Here is a 26,857-nt window from a genome sequence, read left to right on the forward strand (position 1 = left end):
TTTTGCGTTATTGTTCCACCATAACTTCAAATTCTGATAGGAATTTATCTGCTGCAGCTGCATGTATGTAGCCTTAAATCTATTTTGAATATCCTCATCACCAAGCAACGCAGTATTCATCTTCCAATAACTTCGACCATAAAAATTGAAGCCAACATCTTCGACTTCTAGTTTGAATATCACACTGTGGTGATCCGAGAAGGGCACAGCAACTGTCTCCACATTTCTACTGAAACCTACAAACCTTACTGAACCATAGATGCGATCAAGTCGCGATTTTGAGTCTCCTCTACAGAATGTGAATTTACCATTTGAATTTTTTGCTAATTCAACATCCTTCAAATCTAGCGCGGCTACTGATCTCTTCAAGCCAATACAAATACTTTTGACGGTACCATTGGAGTAACTCCTCTCTAAAATACAATTAAAGTCACCTAATATCACGTTTTCTCTGAATTCTGTCAAATGCACCAAAATTTCTTCAGTGAAAAGCAGGTCTCTCTCTCGTTTATACTTTGAACCAGAATGAGCGTAAACATTGACGAAATTGATTCCATCTACAACCACGGACATTAATCGACCATTTGGATTCATTACTACATTAGAAATTTCAATACAATTACGTAAAAGAATACCAGTACCTTTTCCTTCGTCACTGATGTTAATCAACGCTGTATGCGTTGGGAGGAACGAAAAATTTTCAAATGCTACTTCTTGCATGAAAATAATATCGAGATCATTATCCCATACAAATTCTTTCAAAAGTTGTTGTTTAACGCGGCAAGTAATTGAATTTAAATTGATGGTTGCAATTCTACGTATGAACGGCATTGGATATTAGAAAGGCAAATCGAATTCCGAAATCAAAAAATCTAAAAAGTATAAAAAAAAAAAAATCATTATAAACACTTCCAAAACATACACTTCTTGAACACATGGGTTGAACAAAATAATCATTAAAACTTTTTGATACGATAAAAATCGTATTTCTAACTATTTATATTAATAGTGGTAAATGGCATTGATTCATGGTGCTCACTGTTTCGAATGGCCTCTTGTAGCGATTTTCTTTTGACTGTTTGGCGTCTTTTTAGTTTTCTTCTTTTTTTCTCGTCCCTTACCTGTATCAGCATCCGAACTCTCTGTTTCCGAAGTTGTTCCCGGTGGTCGTTTCAATTGTTGACTTCCCTCCTTCCGTGCATCCTCGTCTTTGTCGGTAACTGTCGATGCCTGTACGGTGTCGCCATCAACTTCGTTGATGATCGTCGGTGTTGTTGCATTGTGTTAAGCATCAATAGTAGCAGCCGATACTGTAGTCACATTCTCTTCTATTGTTTTTTGACCGTTACTCTCTCCATCTTTGTTCATGAGCACTGTTCGGTTGATCACGGCGTTTGAGTCTGCTACTTTCACATCGCTTTCTCTTTTTTTCTTCGAAATCTGGAAAACTGTCATTGATGTCGATGGGCCGTCCATTGAGCTTTCCATTCTCGTGGCAACTTTGAGGTTGGCTGTGACTCGGCTATATAGATGACTGTCGTTTGGATTTTCTCTCAAACTGGCTAGTTTGGGACATTCTGCCTTAATATGTCCCTCTCCTTTACAAAAGGAACATTTGTTTTTGAGCCCTTCATAGTACAGTCTTGCTCGGAAGTGTCCAATGTAGAGGTTCGCCGGGATATCTTTCTCGATCTCCATATGCACCCCTCTTATTCCGCTAAACACTTGGTATCCGTACTCCGCGGGATATCTTTCCCGGACGTGTTGTCGAATCCTTTCAAACTGGCCAAGAGCAACAGCGATATCTTTGTCGGCTGTTTCGGGGGGCAGGTTGAATATACGGATGTATTTGAATTGTCGGCTAGCCAATTCCAATTGGATTCGTGTTATCTCGCCGTCACTATATTGGAATGCATACTGTTCATCCATAGAACTTGTGAATCGGTTGAAGCTTTCATCATCGATGAATTTTACATAAAACTTCTGGTCGTTCTCGTCCTTGTATACGGAATGGACATCGGTTGCAGGAATTCTCAACACTTTCATCATAAACTTTAGTACATCAAGATGCGCCGGAACCTTTGCTGATCTGGCAAAAGCCATTCTCAAAGTATTCTTTCTAGTTTCCATTTTCAATCTATTGTTTAAATAGATTCCGTTAACAATGTGCACAATGTACACAGTGTACACAATGCACACACTTGGTGTGAACAACCACTTTTGTTTCCTCAAGAGCACTCTTTTGTACGTGTTCACTTCGACGTCCAAATGTGAATTGGGTTCGTTACAAATATATATTTTTTAAATCGTTTATTCTTACAGGCAGATACATAAGTTTAAAGGAGCCAGACTCCTCAACAAATGAATTTGTAGGATGTTCTTTTACGTTTGGTGATGCCTAGGACTACCAAAAATATGCGAACGGAAGAATTGTCAAACGATCATTGTATTTTACATTTCCCTTACATTTTCTCGAACCGCGAAAGTTCATTCACTTCTAGTTTCTGAAATGATGATTTTCCCAGGCTTCTCAGTTTCAAAGTACGTTTAAGGGAAACATATTCCGATCTGCACAACGACAAGCGAGTACAAAAGTAGTCAACACCGAAAAATACCCCGACTTGCATGTATTTGCTAAGCGGATTTCCACAGGTACATCGATTTTGAAGTCTGTGTTGGGGAAACCGTAAATCGGGCCAATCAAAACTTGGTAGTTAGGGCGTTTAGATAACGCTTGACATTTTACAATTATTCAATTGTTCATCTCATGAAAAATAACATTTTATTAATTGTGATAGACGCACACATCATTCCGATCTGTTGAGAAATGTTCGAGTTATAAGCATTCGAAATACGGGTAGGGTTAGCACACAAATCGGCAGAACAAATGTATGGGAAAAAAGGAAGTTCTACAAGTTTTCATGAAATTGAACCGTTTAGAGATTAGCAAATTGTAATGTACAGTAAAACCTGTTTTTGTGCGGTTTTTTTGTGCGAATTTTTCTTTGTGCGATTTTTTTGAGCGATTTTCTGTTCTTGTGCGGTTTTTTGTGTTTTTTTCGTACGGTGAATGAAAAGAAGCATATTTGACGAAGTTATCGTCCATTTAGTTTTTTTATTTGCTTTTCAGTGCGAAAAAAGCATATTTGCGTCTCAATTATCCACTTCTGAAATCACTCCCTTTCTCTCATCAAATGCTCTAAGTTTTTCTAAGTTTTTGCATGATATGATTTCTAACAGCAACACGTTTCGGCATGCAACTACAAGCACAAAACCGCCACGCGCAACCGAAAAGGCAGCGTCCCATCGCAAAGCAGGGAAACGAAAGGAAATTGAACGGTGAATGGCGTGGATTTGAGTTATTTTCTTGGGGGAAACCTTTTTTTTTTGTCTGGTCCCTATCTACCGCACAAAAAAAGTTTTTTTTTCCAAAATGTGCACCGAACACGATTTTTAAAGCTACTGGTGAAGTTTTGCACGATTTTTTTATGCGACTTTTTTGTGCGGTCCCTATCTCCCGCACAAAAAAAGGTTTGCCTGTATAGCATATCAAATCTTAGAGAATTTCCGATTCGATTGGTATGCAAATAATAAGAATTCGTTCACAGTGAAAATAGTTATTAACGTTAACTTTATTTCATAAATTTTTCTGATTTGGCACCCTTTCTGAAAGACGTAGTTCTACGTCAAAAAGTTATTTGAAAGGACCCAAAACACAATTTCGAGTCAATTTTCATTCGATAGAGAACATTTTTATCTATCTTTAGCCAAATTTTCATTGGTCGAAAAAGAGTCTAAGAAAAGTTATAGTCAAAACCTGTACAACTTGTATGGGTGAAATAAATTAATTTAAAGAAAATTTAAAAAAAGTTTTTGAAAGGACCCAAAACACATTTTCGAGATAGTACTCATTCGATAAAGAATACTTTTATTTATCTTTAGCCAAATCCTCATTGGTCCGAAAAGGGTATCAGAAAAATTATTGGCCAAAACGTTCACGAATTGTACGGGTGAAAGGGTCTGGCTGTGTAAGGAAGTAAAAAGTAAAAAGGAAGTAAAAATTACTATTGTATATTCTATTGTATATTCTATTGTATAGAAATTGTGACTATTTTGACCAAAATTCCTAAAAAAAATTGAGTACCAAAAAAATCTTGGAATATTGATTTTTTTTTTGAGAATTTAGAGATTCAGTACTACTATAATTTGTATTTAAATGTGTTCCTACGCCTTTTATAGATATGTGTGATTTTTTCAGATAATAATAAGATAATTCAAGAAAAAAAAAGAATTATGTGGAAAGATGAATGATTCAATTCTCTATCCGATGAACATGATTTTGAAGGTTGTTACTTGATACACAATCAATTCATTTCAACTGAAGACGTTGAACAGAAACTTGCACGCAACAAAAACGTTTATTTGCTGAACTTTCATCCGCTAACTTCACACAAGTCAAAAAGTGTCTGGGAAGGCGTATATCTTACAGATTTCTTTCCGATCCCTAATGTGTTAAGGTTGCCACATTTGCCCAACCCGATTGAATTTGATTCGAACGGTTTATAGAATATAATGTTGCGATCGGTTCGGGTATTTCTGACTCGATCGGATTGAAATATAGGGATGCGTAGTTCTCGAGGAAATTACACTATTGAATTCCTCGTGGTGTACTTTGCCGACTGAACACACTAAAAATGTGCATAGGGGAGCCGCGGGTAAGACGGACAGTGGGGGTATAATGGACAGGTGGTTGATTCGTATAGTTGCATTATGAATTTCAAATTTCTGTTGATGGGGAATCCTTCTACATGCTATTCCATAATATTTAAACCATCCTATGACAATGAATACTGATTGAAAGTGGAATAGGGAAACAAAAACCAAAAATCAAACGTGATTCCGCGTGTGGATGTAATTTTTGCGGCTTCAATATTAAGCATTTTGAGGGGTTAATTGCAAAATTGAATTCGCTGATGGTTATATTTCGGATTGTGAGTTAACAGAGAAGTGATATTAGATATGTACGAAAAAGTAAATTCATTCGTAAGTGGTAAATTTCAATTATTGAAATAATTGCACATCCAATGCATGATGGTGAAGGGAAGAATATTGAACTTTTATATTGCTTTCTCTTTTTGTTCTATTTCAGTAACTGGACGCACAAACACTGAGAGAGAGTGAAATTATTCGTCTCGCGAGCGATCAACCTCTACGCTTCGTATGTTATGAACCTGTCCATATTCCCCCCACTACATGTCCATTATACCCGCACCGATAAAAATGTTCTACTTTTCGGCTTGTTTCAATTTCAGTTAAAAAACATGGAAAAACACATTTTTATAAAACATTTGGTCAGTTATTTCGAAAACCAGTATATTGAACTGTAAGAAACCGCTTTTAAATTTTTGAAAACATGAGTTTCCAAAGATACAATTGAAGTTTTCCTTAACATTTCCGTCTTACACTCATCTCCCCTATGAGGTAATCTACGCTTTTGTCATTGCACCAAATACATCCAGCAACGTGTGGCACCAAATGCGTGTAGTCTTGTAAAGAAAATCATCGAAGACTTCATTTTTTGTTTGAACACACGAAAGTTGTAGCTTCAAAATGATGCACATCTCATCGATATGCGTTGATTTTTTACGAAGTTACAGCATGTCAAAAATCACTTTAAATTTCCGACTTCGCACTTTGTTACTCTAATTTTTTTGTCGAGTGTGTTTAACAACGTAAATAATTATGTTCTGTTTGGGAAACGAACGATGGGCCAATTATTTGGATTTTGTTCATACCAAAATACTAGAATCACGATGGAGAATACGTGAGGGGAATAAAAATGGAGGGTGACATGTATTTTCAGGCCAAATTAAAAAAAAAACGAAAAAGAATTATTGAGAAAATTATTGTTTTTCTTGCATAGAGTCACCCTAATCGGTATTGAATATACGGTAATTGGTACCCTAGCGGTATTTTATATAGTTTAAGACCTATTCTCATGCCTAAACTCAGGTTGCCACTGAACGCTGCAAACTTATTCCCCAACTCAATAGATTAATCATCGAAAGAAAGCTGGTTGATAAGGCTAATTGGATTTATAATTGAACATTGTGTTAATCCACAAAATCAAAAAGAAAAACAGAAGAAATTGACTTTTGACGTAGGATTACGTCTTTCGGGAATATATTGGGGTACAATTTGAAAATCGAAAATCGAATTGCAAATACATGAAAGTAGGAGGAACTTTTGTTCCTACCGAAATGTGTTCCCTAACAGAGACATCAAAACCAAGCTGCATGGGGGAAATCGGAATTGCAAATACATGAAAGTAGGGGGAGCTTTCGTTCCTACCGAAATGCATTCCCTAACAGAGACATGAAACCCAAGCTGCCAGGGGGAAATCGGTATTGCAAATACATGAAAGTAGGGGGAGCTTTTGTTCCTATTAAATATATCAATTAAAATTCGTATTGGGTTGAATAAACACTCAGAAAGTAAAAATTACAAAAGAAAATTATCTTTTCCATTTCAAATATGTTTTCTCTATATTAAAGTAACATGTTTTTACTGATGGAAAAATTGATAGTTGTGCTCGGTATTGGTAATGATCTTATATTGCATTGGTTATTTTTTTTTCTTCATTTCATCCATATATATCACAGGAGGCATGTCGTCTGGCATCACAGTGGGCGGTTTTCAGCATATCTCGTTCCACTTCAGTATCTTTTATCTGATACGCACCATCCAACGACTTTTTACCATCTTTCTGTCATCGTCACTCGGTAAACACTGGTGGAGTGAACTAACAAAACCCTACAACCAAACAAAACCACCAAATCATGATCAAAGAGTTTAACGATGTAAGAAGAAATGTTTGAAGAAATATCCAAAATCAACAGAAAGCCTAACGGAATCCTACGTCAACTATGCGGTCATGTCTCGGACACAACCCTCCTGTGACTTTTTATTTCTTTCCAATGTTTTTGTCCACTACATCTACACACACTAAGGTAAAAATTTGTTCGAAGAATATTACAACACTTGAGATTTTAATCTCTAAAATGATGCAAATTTCATATTTATGCGTTCATTTTATGTACAAAAAATGTATTGTATTTGTAATGGAAAAAACGGCAATTACTTTTCGGACAACCCATGATTCGCATTTTTACCTAAACTGCTAACTGTAGATTCTCGATGAACTACCATACCCTGCATAATATGCTATTACGTGAAAGATATTTTGGGATGAGGATGATGGTTCTCTACGTCATAAAAGTAGAAGCACAATAAGAAGCGTACACTGAAGTCGATTTTTACGCGGTTTTATGTTATGCGATTTTTGGAATTTACGCGGTTTTTTTACGTGGATTTCGGAATTTACGCGGTTTTTTTTCGCGGATTTCGATATTTACGCGGTTTCTTTTACGCAGCACGTATCAACCGCGTACAAATTCAATGTGCTAATTAATGTGACTTTTCACGAAATAAGTTTGTATTGTATCACTGATTAGTAGCTGAGAAATTAAAGGAGATACAGATATCATGATTGCAGCATACAAAATAATCAGTTAATCAATTGTTAAAATATGAGTTGCATTTTTAATTAATAGTTCACTGTTTGTTGAATTTTTATACGGATTTTAAAATTCACCCGGTTTATCTTTACGCAGATTTTGGAATTTAGGCGGTTTAACTTTACGCGGATTTTGGAATTTACGCGGTTTTTTTTTACGGGGATTTAGGAATTTACGCGGTTTTCTTTTACGCGGCACGTATCCCCCGCGTAAAAAGCGACTCCAGTGTACTTACAAATAGAAACGGAGCAAACGAGATCCATATCAATAAACAAACTCACAAACTACGTCCACTGTTGCCAGTACAAAACAGCACGAGCATCATGTTTAAATTTACCACAGGTTACCAAAATTTCCAACATGCCATTCACTTCCATTTCCACTATGCAGTTTCGAGAGCTTGGAAATAAAACACCGCAGGTGTGAAATTTCAACATCAAGCGGCACCACATGAGGGGATGTTGTGAGTGTAGAGTTTTATTTCTGGACGATTCCCTCGCTTTACGAGCTGCACTTTCCACCCAGCGAAACAAAGCGCCCCCACATCAATCCGAAATGAGCAAAGCGTATAAAGCTCTATTAAACTAAACAGGGAAGCATATTGAATCACTTGATAACAAATGCTCACTTGCCCATGTTAATCTTCTCGGGCTTTTGTTCCCAGCCAGCATACAATCCCATTCAGAAGGGAAAATTGCATCCGTCTTGCAAGGCGGCAACCTTCCGTGCATCCCCAGTTCCCAGTTTGGAGTCGATTCCCATCGGAAGGGAAAAAAGTTTTAATGACATCTTTTGTCGACGGGCTGTCGAGATTATTTCTGCCGCCCCGGATCGAAACTATGGCGGAGTTTAATTAAACTTAATTAGAGGTGATGTCCGATCGGTTTTGATTATGCTTTTTCGCACGTTGAAAATTTGTATGCGCTCTCGAAACATCAAGGCTCCGGCTCTTCTGATATATTATTAACTCTGTGGTTGTTTTCATGTCGTTTGCAAAAATAATGACAATTCAAAAACCCGCACACGTGCCGTCGGCGAATTGCGAAGGAAGGTTTAATGATATAATTTGGCCCTCGGAACATGATCTGGGAATTGAAGGGGCAGTTGATGGCGGTAAGTGAATCTGGATTCGACCACTTGGGAACCATTCATAATTACCTCAGGAACATATCACCGTTGGTAAAAATGTTGATGGGTAGCTGTCGACGGGATCAGTCCAATTGCAATCAGTTTCAAATGCTTCTGCATCGCAAAGATAGGACGTGAAAATGTATGGCACTTATCAGCGTATCGAAATTGTACCGACATGAGAAACATCTTCCAGTCTATCTTACGTTGAAACCACGTGAACGGTTGGAACGTCTGAATCCCACATGTCGAAACCGAAATTACACCCTCCGCTCACGATTTCACACATCAACACCGAAGTCTTATCTCGATTATCCCGACGAACACATAAAATTACTCCTGGTGTTGCTCCGAAATAGAGAGTCAATGCTACACCGTTTCTGCGCCGTCCCAACCACTCGATTCTGAAGCTTTGGTATGGTCCACTCGCCAACGGCACACATCAGCATTCAAACAGACACATTCCTTCTTCGTTTTGGTCCTTGCGGTTTAGAGAGTAAGTTTGTGTGCTCGCATTCTGTCGTAACGTGGCCAGTCGGCGGTTAGATCCCAAACAAGGACGCTGCAGACAATCGCTTTTCCACACAGCCAGCGTCATCATCATCTCGTTGCATTCTCGCAGGTTCAATACTGCTCAAATGTTTCAATCTGCGCTAGGGTGGTAATACTTGTTCACGCCTATTCGTTTCCATCTTGGCTGGATTACTCTATTCTAGGATTGGGCGATCTTGGATCGATTTTCAGAAGATCGATCTCTTCCATTTCGATTTCCGATTTTTTGGATCGATTCTTTGTAGGGTAACACGGGATGATTTAGTCATATGGAGTGATTTGGACCACCTCTCTATCTCAAAAATTACGACTCAACTTGGGTTTTTTATAATGTCATTTCCTTTAATTGTTGAACCGTATGTACCTAAAGGAAAACAAATTTGGTAAAACTTCAAAAGTAGATGGAAATGGTAGCATAAACACAGCAAGCACTTTGATCGTCAAAAAATGTGAGTTTTCCGATAGTGGTTTTAAGGTTTTTCCCACTAATTAAACAAACTTTTTGTGTTTTGTGCAGAAAAGTTCTGTTCGCCTACAGAAAAGGAACAATTTGATGTAGCGAAACTGTAAGTTTGATAACAATAAATGAAATTAATTGCATTTTAATTTTTGCGTGTTGTGTGGGGTGACATGGACACGTTTCTGTGGGGTGAATTGGTCCTACAGGTTTGAGACTTTTTTTTGGTCTAATTGATTCCAGATGCCGCTGTATTACAAATAGAGGATGGACAGACAACGTTGGAAGAAGGGAGAGCTTGAAAGAGCAACGCAGGGCATCGAGAACGGATTTTCTTTGACCAAGCATCAAAAGTGTTCGAAAATAGTCGACCAACAGTAAAAAGATTCATGCATAATTCTAGATGGTGTCAATCCAACTTTTCTGGTCTGGAATCTGGCCAAGACACCTGGTATTAATCACAAAACATTGTTACTGATTGTAACATTATCCCAAAATACTTTACATAAACATAAGTATGTTTTTTTTTCAATGAAACACACACTGGACCAAATCACCCCACAGACGGTCCAAATCACCCCGCATCAAATGTTAATGTCCAAAAATCATCTCTTTTATTTTATGATATATTTGGTAGATTGAAGCTTTATATAATGATTAAACATTATTTATTGAGAGAAAACAGGTGTAGCTCAGTATACAATGTGACATTTTTCATTTAGACCTTATTGGTTTGGAAACATTAGGCGATTTGCTTAGTTTCAAATTCCCCCTTTTCCCCTACCCGGAAAAATCGTAAAGATCAATCTTTTTCCTTCGATTTTTTCGATCTAAATTTTTTTTTCAATGTACATCGTTTTTAATCTCACCACCTGACAAATTTTATGAACATAATGCTAACATTTGGATAGCTTCCGAGGATGTCAAATTAGTGATAGTGAATAGGATTGAGCTATCCTGGATCGATATTTAGAAGATCGATATTTTTCTCTCCGATTTCCGATTTTTCGGATCGATTCTGCCTACTTCAAATAAAATTGACAAATTTTATAGGTTTTGTCACCACAAAACAAGTGGCAACAAGTGGCAACACCATCACATTCACTAGGCTGACAGTGAAAATTGTGACGAGATGGGATGGTGACATCAGGTTCAGCTGAATCGTTCTTTTCGAGAACTGGGACTACTAGCAGGATTTCGACTAAATGGCAGGCGTATGATACGATTGGATTTAACGGGATTATTTTCAGCAGAGCTCTGGATGAACATCAGTTGTTGAATTTCTGATTATAATTTCCAATAAATTTATTTGATTAAATAATGGGTTCCAGATATTCTGGAAAATACACCTCGACCGATTTGTGGCGGCGAGTCAATACTCTCTCTGGAAAAAGGAAATGCCAGGGAATAACCCTTTCTACGGCAAACGGTATGGTTTCCGACCCACTCGCAGTCGCGAATGCTCTGGGGCACCACTTCCAATCACTATCGGCACTGGAAGGCTACACCATAGAATTCACAAAACGAAACGAAAGTTACGATAGACGCTTTACAACGATATAAGATTCCTGATCATGATCCCAACCCGTACATCAATCAACTCTTCAATCTACGCGAACTCAACTTGACACTTTCTGAGTCAAGGGCAAATCACCGGGACCGGACGAGATTGGGTATCCGCTTCTCGTGAAGCTTACTCCAGCAGGTAAAACGAAATTGCTGGAAATCTTCAACAGGATCTGGACTGGACTGAGACTGATGACTTCCCTAGAGAATGGTCCCAAAGCCTGGTTGCCCCAATTAAAAAAGCAGACAAAACTGGACATTCATCAGAAGACTACCGCCCGATATCACAAAACTGTTGCGCCTCCAAGGTCATGGAGAGAATGGTGAATCGACGGCTGATGCAACATCTTTCCGAGAACCATTTACTGGACTGGAGTGGTCAACATGCGTTCCGGCCAGGCTACAGGACGACCACTTATCTGGCCACCCTGAGTCATGCTCTGAATGAGGCAAGAACGGAAAATCTTCACACTGAGTTAGCTGCGCTGGACATCTCCAAAGCGTACAATCGAGCTTGGACACCGGCGGTCCTGCAGCAATTCAACAGTAGGGGTATCGCGGGTCACATGCTCCACTTTGTGAAGGGCTTCTTGAGCCTTTGTTCTTTCCAAGTAATGATAGGGAACGAAAAATCGAGGGAATTCGCCGAGGAATCTGGAGTCCCTCAAGGCTCCGTACTAGCCGTGACATTGTTCCTCATAAAAATGAACAGCATCTTCGAGAACCTGCCAAGGGGTATTCGTATCTTCGTATACGCGGATGACGTGATGCTAATGGTAGTGGGTGCCTCTGTCAAGCTGGTCAGGAAAAGGTCATCCAAGCCGTTTCTTGGGTAGCTAAATGGGCCTCCTCAGCGGGTTTCCAGTTATCACCTTCCAAAAGCGAGCTCACCCATATTTGTGGTCACAACCATAGAGTCAGCAACACCCCGATCTACATCGATGATAAACGTATTCCAAGACGAAAAACTATACGGATCTTCGGAGTCAAGAGGAACTGCCTCAGTCGCATTAACCTCTACAAATGCATTGCTGGCCGACACGCTAACGCCAACCGCGACGTAAGAACGAATGTATGCAACGCCATTGTGAACTCTCGCCTCACATACGGACTGGAACTCACCATACTAGGCATCCGGACCCTACTAGATAAATTCCCCCCCATATACCATCGTGCTATTCGAACCACATCCGGTCTCCTTCCGTCCACTCCCGCGGATGCAGCCTGCGCCGAGAGTCGAAAGCTCCCATTCCGTTTTTACATCACAAACACAATTTGCCATCGAGCGATCGGTTCCGCCAACAGGACGACAGGGTCGGACAGGGAAGGCTTTCTCCTTGTCGAAGCCAACCGTTTTCTCCGTGAAACGATTGACCTGGAGATCCCACCAATCTCTAAAATCCACTGGTGCGGAACCAGGGACTAGAATCGAACACCAATGAGAATAGATCCGACAGTAAAAAGTGAACACAAAGCAGGTTCGAACCCCACAGCCATCCGGAAAACCATCGTGGAGCTACTGAGGACTAAGTACGCGAATCACACCGTTCGATACTCGGATGGATCACTCGCGCTAGGGAGAGTAGGGATAGGTATATCGGGCCCCGACCTCAACACCTGTTACCGCCTCCCAGACGCGTGTAATATTTTCTCAGCAGAGGCAGCTGCCGCATATATCGCCGCGACACACCAATCAAACCATCCCATTACCATGTTAATTAACTCAGCCGGCGTTGTCGCCGCACTGAAATCGGAGAGGCGGATGCATCCTTGGATACAACAAATATTCGAGGATGCCCGACCGGATACTGCTTTCGTTTGGATCTCGGGCCACTCTGGTATACCCGGGAACGAAAAGGCAGACCAACTCGCTGGCCCTGGTCGACTGATGGAGTTCTACACCAAACGGGTACCAACAGATGACATCAAAACATGGACTACCAATATGCTCAAGGACAGGTGGGCTAAAGAATGGTACACAACCGGACAAGACAACTCACGTGAGTATTTTCTGCGTAAAATAAAGACCGATATCAAAAAAATGGGAAGACCCTATAGGTCACCGAGATCAACAGGTGGTCTCTAGATTGCGAACGGGTCATATAGCCTTCGCTTTCAATATGGGTAGAGGGGAATTTAAGAGGCAGTGTGACATATGCCGTGTCCACCAAACAGTGGAACACGTACTTATCCACTGTCCCCAGTATGAAAATCCGAGGACAACTTATGACATCCCTGGAAGCATCAGGGGCGCCCTTGGAGATGATGTCACGACAATCACCAAAGTGATCATATTCATGAAGGACATCGGACTGTATAACAAAATATAACCAAGGAACAGTAACGACAAGGAGAAACCACCACTGATCAGCAAATCGGAAACGGAAACCAGACAAATTAACTTAACAACGAAACCATTGAAGACTAGGCAACGCACATGGACACGGACATGGAATCAGCAACAACTGACCCACCAAGGATAAACCAAGCACGGACAAGGACAATGAAAGCTAAAACTGAATAAACAAAACAAGGAAATCTTGGACTCGAAATCCCCAACACTAGGGCGGCTCCCTGAGCCCTCATGCGTAGGATGTAATAATACAAGGGGACCATATTCCCCGCCACTTGTATGAGCTCCTTGAGCACTCTGAAAGTCTCTTAAATAAAGACAAAAAAAATGTTTCCAAAAACTTTAGATATCAAAACTCGTTTCGTGTTCAATACCAGTTCTAAATTACAAATTTAACTTCTTCGTGTGTAAACTGTGCCTTTGCTATAATTGTTATCATGTACATAAGATCATCAGACGGTATTTCAAAAAAAGTCGTTTTTGCAAAAACCGATTACCTCGTTCAGGGGAGAAACCGAAACTATACCCAGCCAACAACGGCCACCCCTCCAGCGGGAATCATTTAACTCACTTTCGTTTTGTTTGGCGGTGAAATGTTGCACCGACGAACAGGAATGTGTTTACTTTCGATTATTGTTTTGTACAGTCCGGAACCGAAGCCGAACATTTGGCCGCGGTGGCTCGGCTAACTACCAGTGCTCGGAGGACGGAGGATTGTACGTTAGACCCAATTACACCCTAAGTTTTTGCACAAAAGCCTTCCCCAAACCATCAACTCGCCAAAGCGTGGACGGGTGGTAATCTGCATGCGATGTTCTGGTTCTGGAACTCCTGGGCTAAACCTCCGCCATCACCAGCCGGCGCGAGGCTATTGCAATCGCGACCTATGTGTACGAGCCCCAAGAGTCCTTTATATGCAAAAAGAGCAATTTGGCTGAAGACCGTGATGTTTTGGTGCCGTGTTATGTTGAGATTGTCTTCTGTCTGGTGCTGTTGAGCGGCGCGGGAAGCCCTTCCTTCGGCACTTTGAGAGGAGGGCACAGAGAGCGATAATAGCTTTTAAATTATTTTGTACGTAAAAAAGTAAGAAAATAATGCCGCACTGATGGATGAAATTATTTCTCGCTCGTTGCAGATTTGCCTCTCCTCCGGCCGTCTACACTCGAACTCGTCGGAATCCTAAGCGAAAACATTTAAATGCAAATGATTTAAAATGTATCTACACGAGAATTAGATGTTATTATGCTGTCATGTCATACCAGATGATTTCTGTGGCCATGCGAAAGGGATCCATCCGTCGGTGATTGGTACGCGAAGTGAGTGGTTTCAGCGTGTATTCTGGCTGGGATCAGGGATTATTGGCGCGCTAACGTCACCACGTACAATCGCGCTCTGTGGCCCTGAAGTTAACAGATACGAGAGAAATGGAACGTGATTCTATTGCGACTCGTAAATTCTGAACTCATTTGATTTGTGAAGTTCCATCTAACTAGTTGCTTGCTAGCTAGGAACTAGTGAATTTTGACTGAATATATAATACTAGCTGACCCGGCAAACTTCGTCCCGCCCTAAATTTGTGTTTTGTTATCAATACCTTCAAACATCCACGTTTTCTTACTATGAGCAAGTTCATGGGTCCAATCGCAGAACTGTTCACTGATTGATCTTCTAATCGACCCCGTTGAATTTACCTTTTACTATAAAATTCCTAGTATTTCTAACAAAACTGTTTCATTTCTATGGCAGACCTCCCCCCTCCCCTCTTCATAAATGTAGGAGGAGTGTTGAACCACCTTAGAAATGTTTCTTGCTGCCTAAAACCTCCACATGCCAAATGTGGTTCAGTTTGCTTGATTAGTTCTTGAATTATGCAGAAATGTATGCTTCATTTGTATGGCAGTAAATTTATTGCACCCTTGAACCTTCAGACGCCTAATTTGGTTTCATTTGCTTGAATAATTCTCGAGTAATGCAGAAATTTGTGTTTCATTTGTATGGCAGCCCCCCCCCCCTTAGAGAGGGGGGGCGGAGGGTCTAACCACCATAGAAACATTTATAGAACCCTAAAACCTTCAGATGCCTAATTTGGTTTCATTTGCTTGATTAATTCTCGAGTAATGCAGAAATTCTGGTTTCATTTGTATGGCAGACCCCCCCCCCCTTTGAGAAGGGGGCGGAGAGTCTAACCACCATAGCAACATTTATTGCATCCTTGAACCTTCAGATGCCTAATTTGGTTTCATTTGCTTGAATAATTCTCGAGTAATGCAGAAATTTGTGTTTCATTCTTAGAGAGGGGGGCGGAGAGTCTAACCACCATAGAAACATTTAGTGCACCCTGAAACCTTTAGATGCCTAATTTGGTTTCATTTTCTTGAATAATTCTCGAGTAATGCAGAAATTTGTGTTTCATTTGTATGGCAGCCCACCCTTAGAGAGGGGGAGGGGTCTCAAACTATCGCGAAAACCATTCCCGGCCCCAAAAACCCCTACATACCAATTTTCATGTTGATCGGTTCAGTAGTTTCCGAGTCCATAACAGTCCACATCAGACAGACAGACAGACAGAAATCCATTTTTATATATACAGATAGAAGATTATTCAAGTTAGTTCAAACTGCACTTAAAAATTGAACGAATTTCCATTTCATCCTTTAACAAGAATTTAGTAGTTATCATAGTTAGGTTATAATTTTTTGTAAAAAATTAAGAAAAAAAATTGGCTTTTTTCAAAAAGTAGTCTAATTCTTTTTCGAATATTTCAAATATGCAAAGTTGCTTAAATGACGCATGTTTTTACACCCACAACGTTTCACTGCTATCTGAGATGGTGCTGCCAACTCCTAAGACGAGTTTGCATGAAATTCGTCATTGAGTCAACCAGGTGACGTTAAACGAAATAATTTAGGACTATTTATAAGTTTTCATCGATTTACGTTTCGCTTCGAAGTTCGTAAAAAAGGTCAAAGAATAGATTGGGGAACTCGGGTTTAAGCGAGAATATGTTCTTCAGCTCCAAACCCTCGGCATGATAATGTGTGACGTTAACTCGATCACGGGAGTACAATAGAAGATGTCAAAAATGAAAAACCGCTAGAGTTTTGCGAACGTGTGAGGCAGTGGCGTAGCGTGACTGGGTGACACCCGGGACGGGTGGCTTGGGTGTCACCTCTCCAACCAAATCTTGTTATCAAGTCTTCGTTTCTTTCTATAATGTAAATTTACCGATCCAAGAAACTCAAGTTTAAGAATAAAATCATAAAAGGTTATTTCACATAACAAACATAGGGAAATTGTAAGAAATGTATTATACATTATTGGGGTTAAAAATCAATCCTTGCCTTCGTTTGAAGATTATTTTATGTAAATGTTGTTCACAACTACATGTCAGGTGATCCATGCGTGGAGTATCTTAACGAGAACACGCGTGATGCTGTCTTCAAGTGTTTGAATTGATGCTGATATATCGACTAAAACAAGCGATTTGACATTCCCTCACAAATACAATCCAAGAGCGTCAAATCGTACGATTTCGGTGGCCATTTGACCGGTCTAAAAAGAGAGATGATTTGCTCGCCAAATTCATTGCGGAATAGGTCCATCATTCCGTGTGCTATGTAACATGTGACACCATCTTCGATTCGAATGTCGATCACATGTCGATTCGAATTAGATCGTGTATTCTTTCACTAGGTGCCACAGAAACGCAAATCGTTAGTAATCGCTACTCGAACGTTAACGTCTAACTTACTGTAATCAATGTGCTATAAAGCAATGTAATAGATGGATATATCTAGATTGAGTTTGGATTGGTCCTATGGGTCCTCATTTATCACTTCAAATATCATTTTAGAATGCATCGGAATTTTTGTAGCAGATTATGTTTTTCGTTACAAGTAAATTTGATGAACGTCCTTTTACGTTTGATATGATGCCTAGGACTACCAAAATATGTGAACGGAAGAATTGTCAAACGATCATTATATTTGACTTTGCTTTCTGAGACATTTTTGTAAACATAGAGTGCAGGGTCCAAATTATGACCCCACATTAAAAATCGACACTGTACCACTGTCATCGCAAATGTTCAATTACAGGTTAAAACAGCCTCCAATGAGACATTGAGTGGTGCTCCGGCACGTCGCATTAAATGTAATTTACTGAACAACATGTCACAAGCTGGATTGGAAGAAATTTTCCAACTGTGAAAGCTGTGGCGGGTGGCAAACGCAATCGCTGAACAGGAAGGTTTAACCGTACAAGATGGGGATATCGAGTGATAACAAAAACACAACACCAAAGGTTCTTTTCAGAACCACCAACATGTTCATAAAGAGTAAACAGTAAACTAATCCATTTTTCAGGTAGATAGGTAGGTATTCACGTAGAAGAAGAAAATAAAACAATATATTTAAAATATATATTTAACAAAAGCTGTCCTCTTTGTATAGTCCTACGTCACTCAAGTTATTTCCCCGACATTACCCACCCGTCTTTTTTTGTGCGGACAAACCAATCATCTGGTGGTTGGTTAAAAGTTAGCTCAAATGAGGGGCGCTTTGACACCAATAGAAGGTAAATTTTATAATCCTTTAAAACACCGTTAATCCGTAGAATATCCTATAAGAATACTGTAAATCATGAAAATGACAGTTTTATGTATCAGCAATTCCGAATGAAATCGTCCTAAAATGCAGATTTTAAAAACTGGTATTTTTGATTCCAATGAAAGTGTGTATTCCGTTTGGGTTGGAGGAAATATGAGTTTTTCACAGCAATTGGGAATTTTTTGACTCAAGCGTAACTTTTGAAAAGGGCGTATCGATTTGAGTAAGAGAAATCTTTGATAATTTATATCTCAAAAACTATGAGTCGTACCGAAATAGTGTCTTAGAAAGAGTTATAGAGTATTGTTGACTTAATTTGAAAAAAAATACACTGAGAAGAAAAAATAGTACTCTTTTTTTTTATTTACAAAATAAAATTTTAATTTGCGATGTCGAAAAATATGTATTTTTTATATTTTTTAAAAAAATTTTCATACTAAATAGAAGTCATGTAGAAAATTTAAAAAATGGGCCCAAGATGGTAAAACTATTTTTGACGAACTTTGTGGAACATCGAATTTTTAGGAATTTTCGAAACTTCGAATTTTTGTATGTTAGCAATCATTTTTAGCCACAAATTATGAATCCTGATGTGATTAAAAAAAAAGGTTATCATCAATCTCCTTCTAAATGTACCCATTCTCGAGATATTTAAAAAATATATTTGTAATTTATTGTCTTTTTAATAGCAAATAGGCCCTTTAAATATGTTTGCCGTGTTATACCACCATGTTCATGAGATTTTATGAATTCGCTTATAATTTCCAACAACTTTTCCAAATACATCGTTATGGTAAAGTCATATGTTTAGGAGTTACGTTACGAAACATTCGAAGACATGTGGGTTAATACAAAACGTAGCGAAACAAAAAAAAACTTTTTTTTATCTTAATACAAACTTCAATCAATCAAAAAAATTGTTGGAAATTATAAGAAAATTCATAAAATTTCATGAACATAACGGTATAACACGACAAACATATTAAAAGAGATTATTCACTATAAAAAAGATTATAAATTAGAAATATTTTTTTAAATATCTCGAGAATGGTTCTATTTAGAAGGAGATTGATAATAACCTTTTTTTGTTTTAAATCATATCAGAATTCATGATTTGTGGCCAAGAATGATTGCTAACATACAAAAATTCGAAGTTTCGAAAATTCCTAAAAATTCGATGTCAAGTTTTGTCAAAATTAGTTTTACCATCTTGGGCCCATTTTTTAAATTTTCTACATGACTTATATTTTATATGAAAAAATTGAAAAAATATAAAAAAAATACATATTTCTTTGATAACGCAAATTAAAATTTTATTTTGTAAATAAAAAAGAGTACTTATTTTTCTTCTAAGTGTCAAATTAAGCCAACAATACTCTATAACTCTTTCTAACACACTATTTCGGCACGACTCATATTTTTTGAGATATAAATTATCAAAGATTTTTCTTACTCAAATCGATACGCCCTTTTCAAAAGTTACGCTTGAGTCAAAAAATGAACCATGATGATGTATTTGGAAAGGTTGTTGTAAATTATAAGCAAATTCATAAAATTTCATGAACATGACGGTATAACACGACAAACATATTAAAAGGGATTATTTACTATAAAAAAGACAATAAATTAGAAATATTTTTTTAAATATTTCGAGAATGGTTGAATTTAGAAGAAGATTGATAATAACCTTTTTTGTTTTAAATAACATCAGGATTCATAATTTGTGATTAAAAATGACTGCTAACATACAAAAACTCGAAGTTTCGAAAATTCCTAAAAATTCGATATTCCACAAAGTTCGTCAAAAATAGTTTTACCATTTTGGGCCCATTTTTTGAATTTTCTACATGACTTCTGTTTTGTATGAAAAAATAAAAAAAAATTAAAAAAATGTATTTTGGATATTGCAAATTGAATTTTTATTTTGTAAATAAAAAAAGAGTACTAATTTTTTTTCTTAGTGTACATTTTTTTCATATTCAATCATCAATACTCTATAACTCTTTCTAAAACACTATTTCGCTACGACTCATAGTTTTTGAGATATAAATTTTCAAAGATTTCTCTTACTCAAATCGATACGCCCTTTTCGAAAGTTACGCTTGAGTCAAAAAATTCGCAATTGCTGTGCAAAATTCATATTTCCTCTAACCCAAACGGAATACACACTTTCATTCGAATCAAAAATACTCTTGTTTTGTCATTTGTCGATTTCATTTGGAATTGCTCGTATATGTTTTGAAACATTTGAATACCAGATTTGACACAGACGCGCTGAACTAGAGCATTCAAAAAAGTGAACAAACAATGATCATATTTTCGACAGGACAAACCACCATAATTTACCTTAATTCTTTTCCAGCTAAACGAAGTGGATTGTGATCATTTTATTCAAAAGATAAAAAGGGTAAGAGTTACATGATTATTAATTGTTGACCCAAAAACTTGTTTCAATAGCTTCAAAATTGCATTGAAACAGACTAATAAAACCACAAAATCTGATTTCAAATCAGATTTTCAGGAACAAATTTCAGGAACGTCGTTTGATGTTTGATGAAACGAACACGGTTTGCAGAGGAGCGTCGAACGACAATGACATGTCTTTGTCAAGGCAGTTGGGGAAAAAAATGGGTTGGGTTGTCCCCAAGCGACCTTCTCAGGGCTACAGACGGATGAACTGCAAACGTTTCAAGTCTCTATAATTCAAGAAGAAGAAGAAGAAGAAGAAGAAGAGGAAGAAGAAGAAGAAGAAGAAAAAGAAGAAGAAGAAGAAGAAGAAGAGGAAGAAGAAAAGGAAGAAATCTATTTATTCGTGATTGCGAAATGACATGAGAATGGTCTCGATAGCTTGCTAAGCATTATGCTCTTCTGTCCTAATCCCATTTCTTTTCGCCCCCAGTGACTATTTTCTATTCACAGACCTTTCTATTCGCTGCAAGAAATTTAAAATCGCTGTATCGCCCTCGAAGGCAATTATGTGGAATAATAAAATTGAATTTTCGAAAAAAAATACTGTGTTACCTTATAAACTTTTCAGCCGAACTATTATCTACAAAATTTTGGTCAAAGAATGAAATGTGGGAAATCGTTTTTAATTTTCATAAAAAATAACAAACATTTTTGAAAGAAAATTTACACTAAAAATGATTTTAAAAATTGAAATTTAATTTTCTCAAAAACTATTAATTACTCAATGGAATTAATAAAAAGTTTGATATTTTTGAATGAAAACTCAAATAATTTCCTACATTTTATTCTCTAACCAACATTTGTATGTCTTATAGTTTTAAGTGCATTTTTTAAAATTTCGAACTTTTTCTCGAAAAATTTAAATTTAAAAAATATAATACCTACAAGATGTTGGTTAGAGAATGAAATGAAATATTTGAGTTTTCACTAAAACATATAAAACAAATTTTTAAAACAAAGTTAATTGAAAAAAAATGTTTGAAAATTTAAATTCATCTTTCTCAAAAATTTGTTTTTTGAAATTCTGAAACAAAGATATGAATAGCCCTTACAATTGCCAACAAGTCACCTACACATCGGAAGATGGGCACTTTTACAAGGAAAGAGTTTTCCCAACAACAACTTTTTCATGCTTTCTTTGAAAAGCTACTATTAATGTCGTTACATTTTTATGTATAAATTATCGCGATTTACATGTTTTGCGAACTGTTTTCGTTTTTCATTTTATTAGCTAAAATATTTTTTTTCAGTGTAATTTTTCTTGAAACGAGAATTTCATTCAAATTGTTGCATGTCGACGACAGGTATAAATGTGAATTTGTCCTTCGCATTCTCAAGAGAACCGATTGATGCCCGTTCTTTCTCTCTGTGGTCGTCGTTGAGTGGGGAAGCTAATGAAATAATTGGCAGGAGTCAAATCACTGGACCTCATCACCGAAGCACCGAACTGTCAGCAGACAGAGGTCTAAAATGAAGTAAGTAACAAATTAACCAACACAAATTGTAAATTATACGTTGGCTGCACAGAAGCCGAAGTGTCATCAAGTGTGGAAAGTTTAATTCAATTAAAAGTGGCCCCGCAGCAATCAATATAATTCACATAATATTTACCGAAGGGGTGGTGTTAGAGCTGCTTGCATGTAAAACTTCGAATTATTTAGTCCAGTTTGAGAAAGCATCCGAATAATGACCAAGCGTCCGAAATATTGATTATAGAGCGGTCGGTTTACCAGGATGTACCGAGGCCTAATGATGGCAACTAATGATTGTTGGCTCAGGATTTTCCAACTGTGTTTTGTCATTTGCGACAAAAAAGAGAGACGGAGAGAGACGAAACAATTTAAATTAAAACGAGTGCATCATAAAAGTGCAACGCAATAAACAATCAAATTTCATTGCATCCGATTGTGTCTCGGATGGGACCGGTAGGTCTTAGAACACAATATAAACACACTTTTTATGGGTCATCTCAGCGCTGTGATCTATGAAAATGTTCCCCGATGCTGGAGCACTGTTATGAGATAGCCTTCACAGCTGCATCTTCCACCTGGGAAAGCGTTGCACTTTTTGCGCTGCGAAAACTCAATAAAATGTTTACTGCTGCCGCGATGAAGAGGATTCGTTTTTATTTCAGCGAATCAGATACCAAATCCGTTGCCGTTTTCCAGTTTCCTCTCCTAAAGTCCGAACAATCCAAACAACGTGAACAACACAAAAAATCGTTCAGGTGAAGAAGATGCACCGAACAGTTCGCGTCATAAAATTAAATACCGTTCGGCTATAATTTAAAAAGCGTTGAGAATGACTTTATAGCCTTTGATATTGGAACTATGACTAAAAGGAATTACGGTCTCTTCGGGAGGATATAGCCCCGATAGGTTATATTCTAGGCTACCAGGGATGCGCTCTCGTTGCACGCACTTGACTTCGGTGCCGTCGCGGAGGCCACCTTGCGTTTGGACCCTGGTGTCCTTTTTTCGCCGGATCATTTTATTTCAGCACTAGAAGCGTACCATTCTGATGTTTGCTTCCATCGCAATGCTGCATTTGCTGCAGCGGTTGATATCAACGTTTGAGCGGCGTTTTAATCATCATTCTGCAATGACTTGTTTCCGTGTCTGTTTGCAGGAGAGAGAGAAAAACAACAGCTACAGGGATACATTGGCAGGGCGTAGATTCCGGGGATCTTGAGTTTTATGACAGCCTCATCTAGCGTACGACAAGGAATAGTGGTATAAAATAACCAAAGCAAGATTTTCTCCTCCATTTTATACTTAATAATAAAACTGAAGGGAACTAAGCGCATCGTAAACGGCTTTTGGATTTGTTGGAATGGAAAATGTTTGTTGCGAGTGGTAAGCAAGCAAAAAATAAAAGACGGTGCGCGAACAACAGAGCAGTTTTTTTACTGCTAGGCGAATCGCACTAAGGACGATCAACGGTATATTCCGTCGGCAGTACTGGACCCGGTGACACGTGGAGTGCAGCGGCAGGGAAATACGACAGGCAGCGCAATTTATTTCAAAGTAATGAAACCTCAATCACTTCACCATCGCAGGGGATTGCCGGGAGGGATGTTGAATTAATTGGCGATATGGTTACATCTTTCCGATTTGTTGTTCTCGTGATGTGTTTGCGTTTATCGTGGGACGGATGATGTGGATGTCATTTGAATGATTCGTTGGAGTGTTTTGCACTGTGATAGATACGTTTATTATTCATGAGAATCTATTAGCACTTCACACGCTGGACGGTTCCATCGTGCAAGAAAGAGTCTTTCCTTGAGTAAACTATTATTTTTTAATGCACGAAATGATAACTACACGATTGATTGTGAATATTTTGCAAAGTCAGATTTTCAGAGACTCGAACCCAATAGGCAAAAGTGGCAGCATCGCTTTTACGCGAAAAAAAATTGTATCTGATAGTGATTTTATATTCACCCTTATTCCGGAACCCGAATAAGGGTGAATATGGACCTCCTCTTCCCCAAGGTATCAATAAGTAACGGAAGACAAACCCTCTCCACTTAAGCTACGAAACGCTAACATAATCTGCACACAAAGCCAAAGTGGTTTGAAAATTTTTCATAATACTTTTTTTAAGTAATCAAAATATTAACGTATAAAATCAGTCATCTGTCCAAGTCGGAATCAAAAGATCATACGGAAGATCCTCATATGCAAGTAGTGACTTCGGAAGAACTTTCGACAAGTTCATAGAATTTCAGAGATGGAAAATTAATACTCTGATCAGAGTTGCCAACTATAATTTGAAAAAATCAGGGAGAATGAAAATAAAAATCAGGATATCTCATATTGGATTGTCCGAAAAGTTAATATCGATTTTTGGGAAAACAAAAACATCATTTTCAATCAAAGCATTATAATGTGAATTTATATCCATAATTATATGTCTTCCTTCCTTCGGGCGAAGACCGCATATGTAAAAGAATTAATAAGCATGGTATAAATCCTCGCATAAGCGGATATGCTAGTGTTTCGCCTGACTTTTTGATCGTTTATATTTCTTCCGAAAAACCTACAGCATCACTACAGAGATTTGCAGAGAAATCAATATTCAAATTTCCACTGAACTCATCATCCATGCTTTGGAATAAATCTGAACAAATGAGGAAAGCATATCAACAGAGGAAGACTTTTTTTTAGAATTTACCCTAATTTAAATGATATTTAGTATTGTTATAGATATATTCACCATAGTCCCATCTTTTAAGTTTATTCAAATTTGAATCAGACGAACAAATTACATATAAAATCTGTTTTTATATTGACTGTGGATTCAAAAGTTTTCTCTTGAGTAATTTTACACTCTGAAACATATTCCTACATTAATAACTCTGGGGATACATCTACATACACAAGCAATGTTGTTCCTCAAACTTAATCTCGTTGTAATTTCATAAATTCGTCAGACAATCTGGTTCAATGAAATTTTCTAGCAATATTTTGGGAAGCCCCGAAACAATTGAGGGTAAAGATAAAAAAGTTAAGTACAAAGTTTAACTAAATGTAAGATATATACAAGTGCGAGCCAGAGAACTATCATGACAGAAAACTTTGGCATGGAAACCAGTTTATTTATTACGAATACTGTAAAGAGTACAAAAATCAGGAAAAATCAGGATCATTTCAGAAAAATCAGTATAAATTGAGTATTCGTCAGGATATCAGGGAGCGTGCTAAAAAGTCTGGGAAATTCTTCTGGGAAATCTGCATACTCAAAATATTTCTTTTCCAGTTCCGGGGTTTCCGAGGGGGCATTCGCTTATATACAGATTTGTGTGATTTCAATTGCCTGTTTTGAAAGAAATTTTAAAGCTGTTGAAAAAAGCTTATGGAACAACAAGTAACAAGTATATACCACGATGACATTTTATCTTTCGAATGAAGTGTTCATCATGCCATTACGTTCAGTTTTTAGGATGTTTTGATGCTCTAAACCTCGTTTCTCCGGCTTAATGCTCTCTATTTCGAAACTTTGAACTTACACCCCAGTATAGAAATGAAAGACGGAATCCTATGTCAACAATATAGCGCTCTCTATCTTCAACCATTTGAACCATAAAAAAACAAATTCAATCAATAATTACGAGAACGAAAACCAATTTTTTCCCAAGTGTCATATTTTTTCAAAAAAGACAAGCTCAGTCGATCATCTGAATCGCTCTAGTAAAGCGATACTCAACCTTTTTTTTCCATATGGGCCACAAACATGTGTTAGTCATGGTATCGCGGGCCACAAAAAAGTAAATAGAGAAGAGTGATGTTCAAGACACGACCACATTGTTGACATAGAACTACGAAATTATTGCCGATTAGCACAAACATTGAAGAAATTTAATAATGAAACTCTTTGATGCAAATATTTGATAGCAATGACAAGGGCCGTTAAATGAATACTTTAACTGAGCGAGGAGCGGCAAGTCTTTCCAAATGGTATTTCTCAAGGCCGAGTTGTTTAGTTTAGTTTTTCAAATTAGCCTTTTCAAGGCTAGAGGCGAATGAATTGAGAAAGCTTAAGTCTTACATTAAGGGTGCCAAATCAGAAAAGAGGTCACGTTTTTATGTAATAAAGTTAAGGTTAATAACTATTTTTGCTGCGAACGGATTTTAACGATTTGCATACCAATCGAATCGGGAATTTTTTGGTTGACATGCTGTACATTATAATCCCATAGTCTGTATATGGTTTAAATTGATGAAACTTCGTATTATTTATTGGGATATACCTCATCTTGAAGTTTAAACTTTCAAGTTTTGGAATATTTTGGAATCATATTTTATTAAGAATTAAGAACGTTTCTAAAGGAACTTTTCATACAGAGATATTTCTGTTTGAATGAAAAATTACCCCTTCGTCTTTGATGATTAATATTTCAATAAATAACGATCGCACCACAAATCAGAGATAGTTTTGAAAACTGCTATATATTTGTACAAGGCTAATTTGTTGCTTTAACGGTATTTGAATTTTTTGCATTCATTTTGAAAAAAAAATACCAAAAACACGTGTTTCGGGCTTCCATACAAATGAAACTCAAATTTCTGCATTACTCGAGAACTAATTAAGCAAACTGAACCAAATTTGGCATGTGCAGGTTTTAGGAGGCCAGAATCATTTCTAA

The 26,857-nt window shown here is 37.6% G+C and overlaps 2 protein-coding genes and 1 long non-coding RNA gene across 3 annotated transcripts; 2 read left to right on the top strand and 1 right to left on the bottom strand.

The window, feature by feature from the left end:
• Positions 1 to 11,600: 11,600 nt before the first annotated feature.
• Positions 11,601 to 12,116, top strand: LOC129781471 (uncharacterized). The gene has a single exon (XM_055789187.1). The coding sequence runs from the start codon at positions 11,601 to 11,603 to the stop codon at positions 12,114 to 12,116; it is 516 nt and encodes a 171-aa protein (XP_055645162.1).
• Positions 12,117 to 12,718: 602 nt separating this feature from the next.
• Positions 12,719 to 13,366, top strand: LOC129781484 (uncharacterized). Its single transcript, XM_055789193.1, has one exon. It carries the CDS (start codon positions 12,719 to 12,721, stop codon positions 13,364 to 13,366), a length of 648 nt encoding a protein of 215 aa, XP_055645168.1.
• An 8,638-nt stretch (positions 13,367 to 22,004) lies between these two features.
• On the bottom strand, positions 22,005 to 23,010 carry LOC129762115 (uncharacterized). The gene is made up of 3 exons (XR_008740545.1): positions 22,664 to 23,010; positions 22,321 to 22,497; positions 22,005 to 22,174 (listed from the first exon to the last, which is right to left on the bottom strand). It is a non-coding gene; the product is annotated as an uncharacterized LOC129762115 (long non-coding RNA).
• Between the last annotated feature and the right edge of the window lie 3,847 nt (positions 23,011 to 26,857).

This window comes from Toxorhynchites rutilus, chromosome 1 (genome assembly GCF_029784135.1).
Source record: "Toxorhynchites rutilus septentrionalis strain SRP chromosome 1, ASM2978413v1, whole genome shotgun sequence".
NCBI classification, from domain to species: domain Eukaryota; kingdom Metazoa; phylum Arthropoda; class Insecta; order Diptera; family Culicidae; genus Toxorhynchites; species Toxorhynchites rutilus.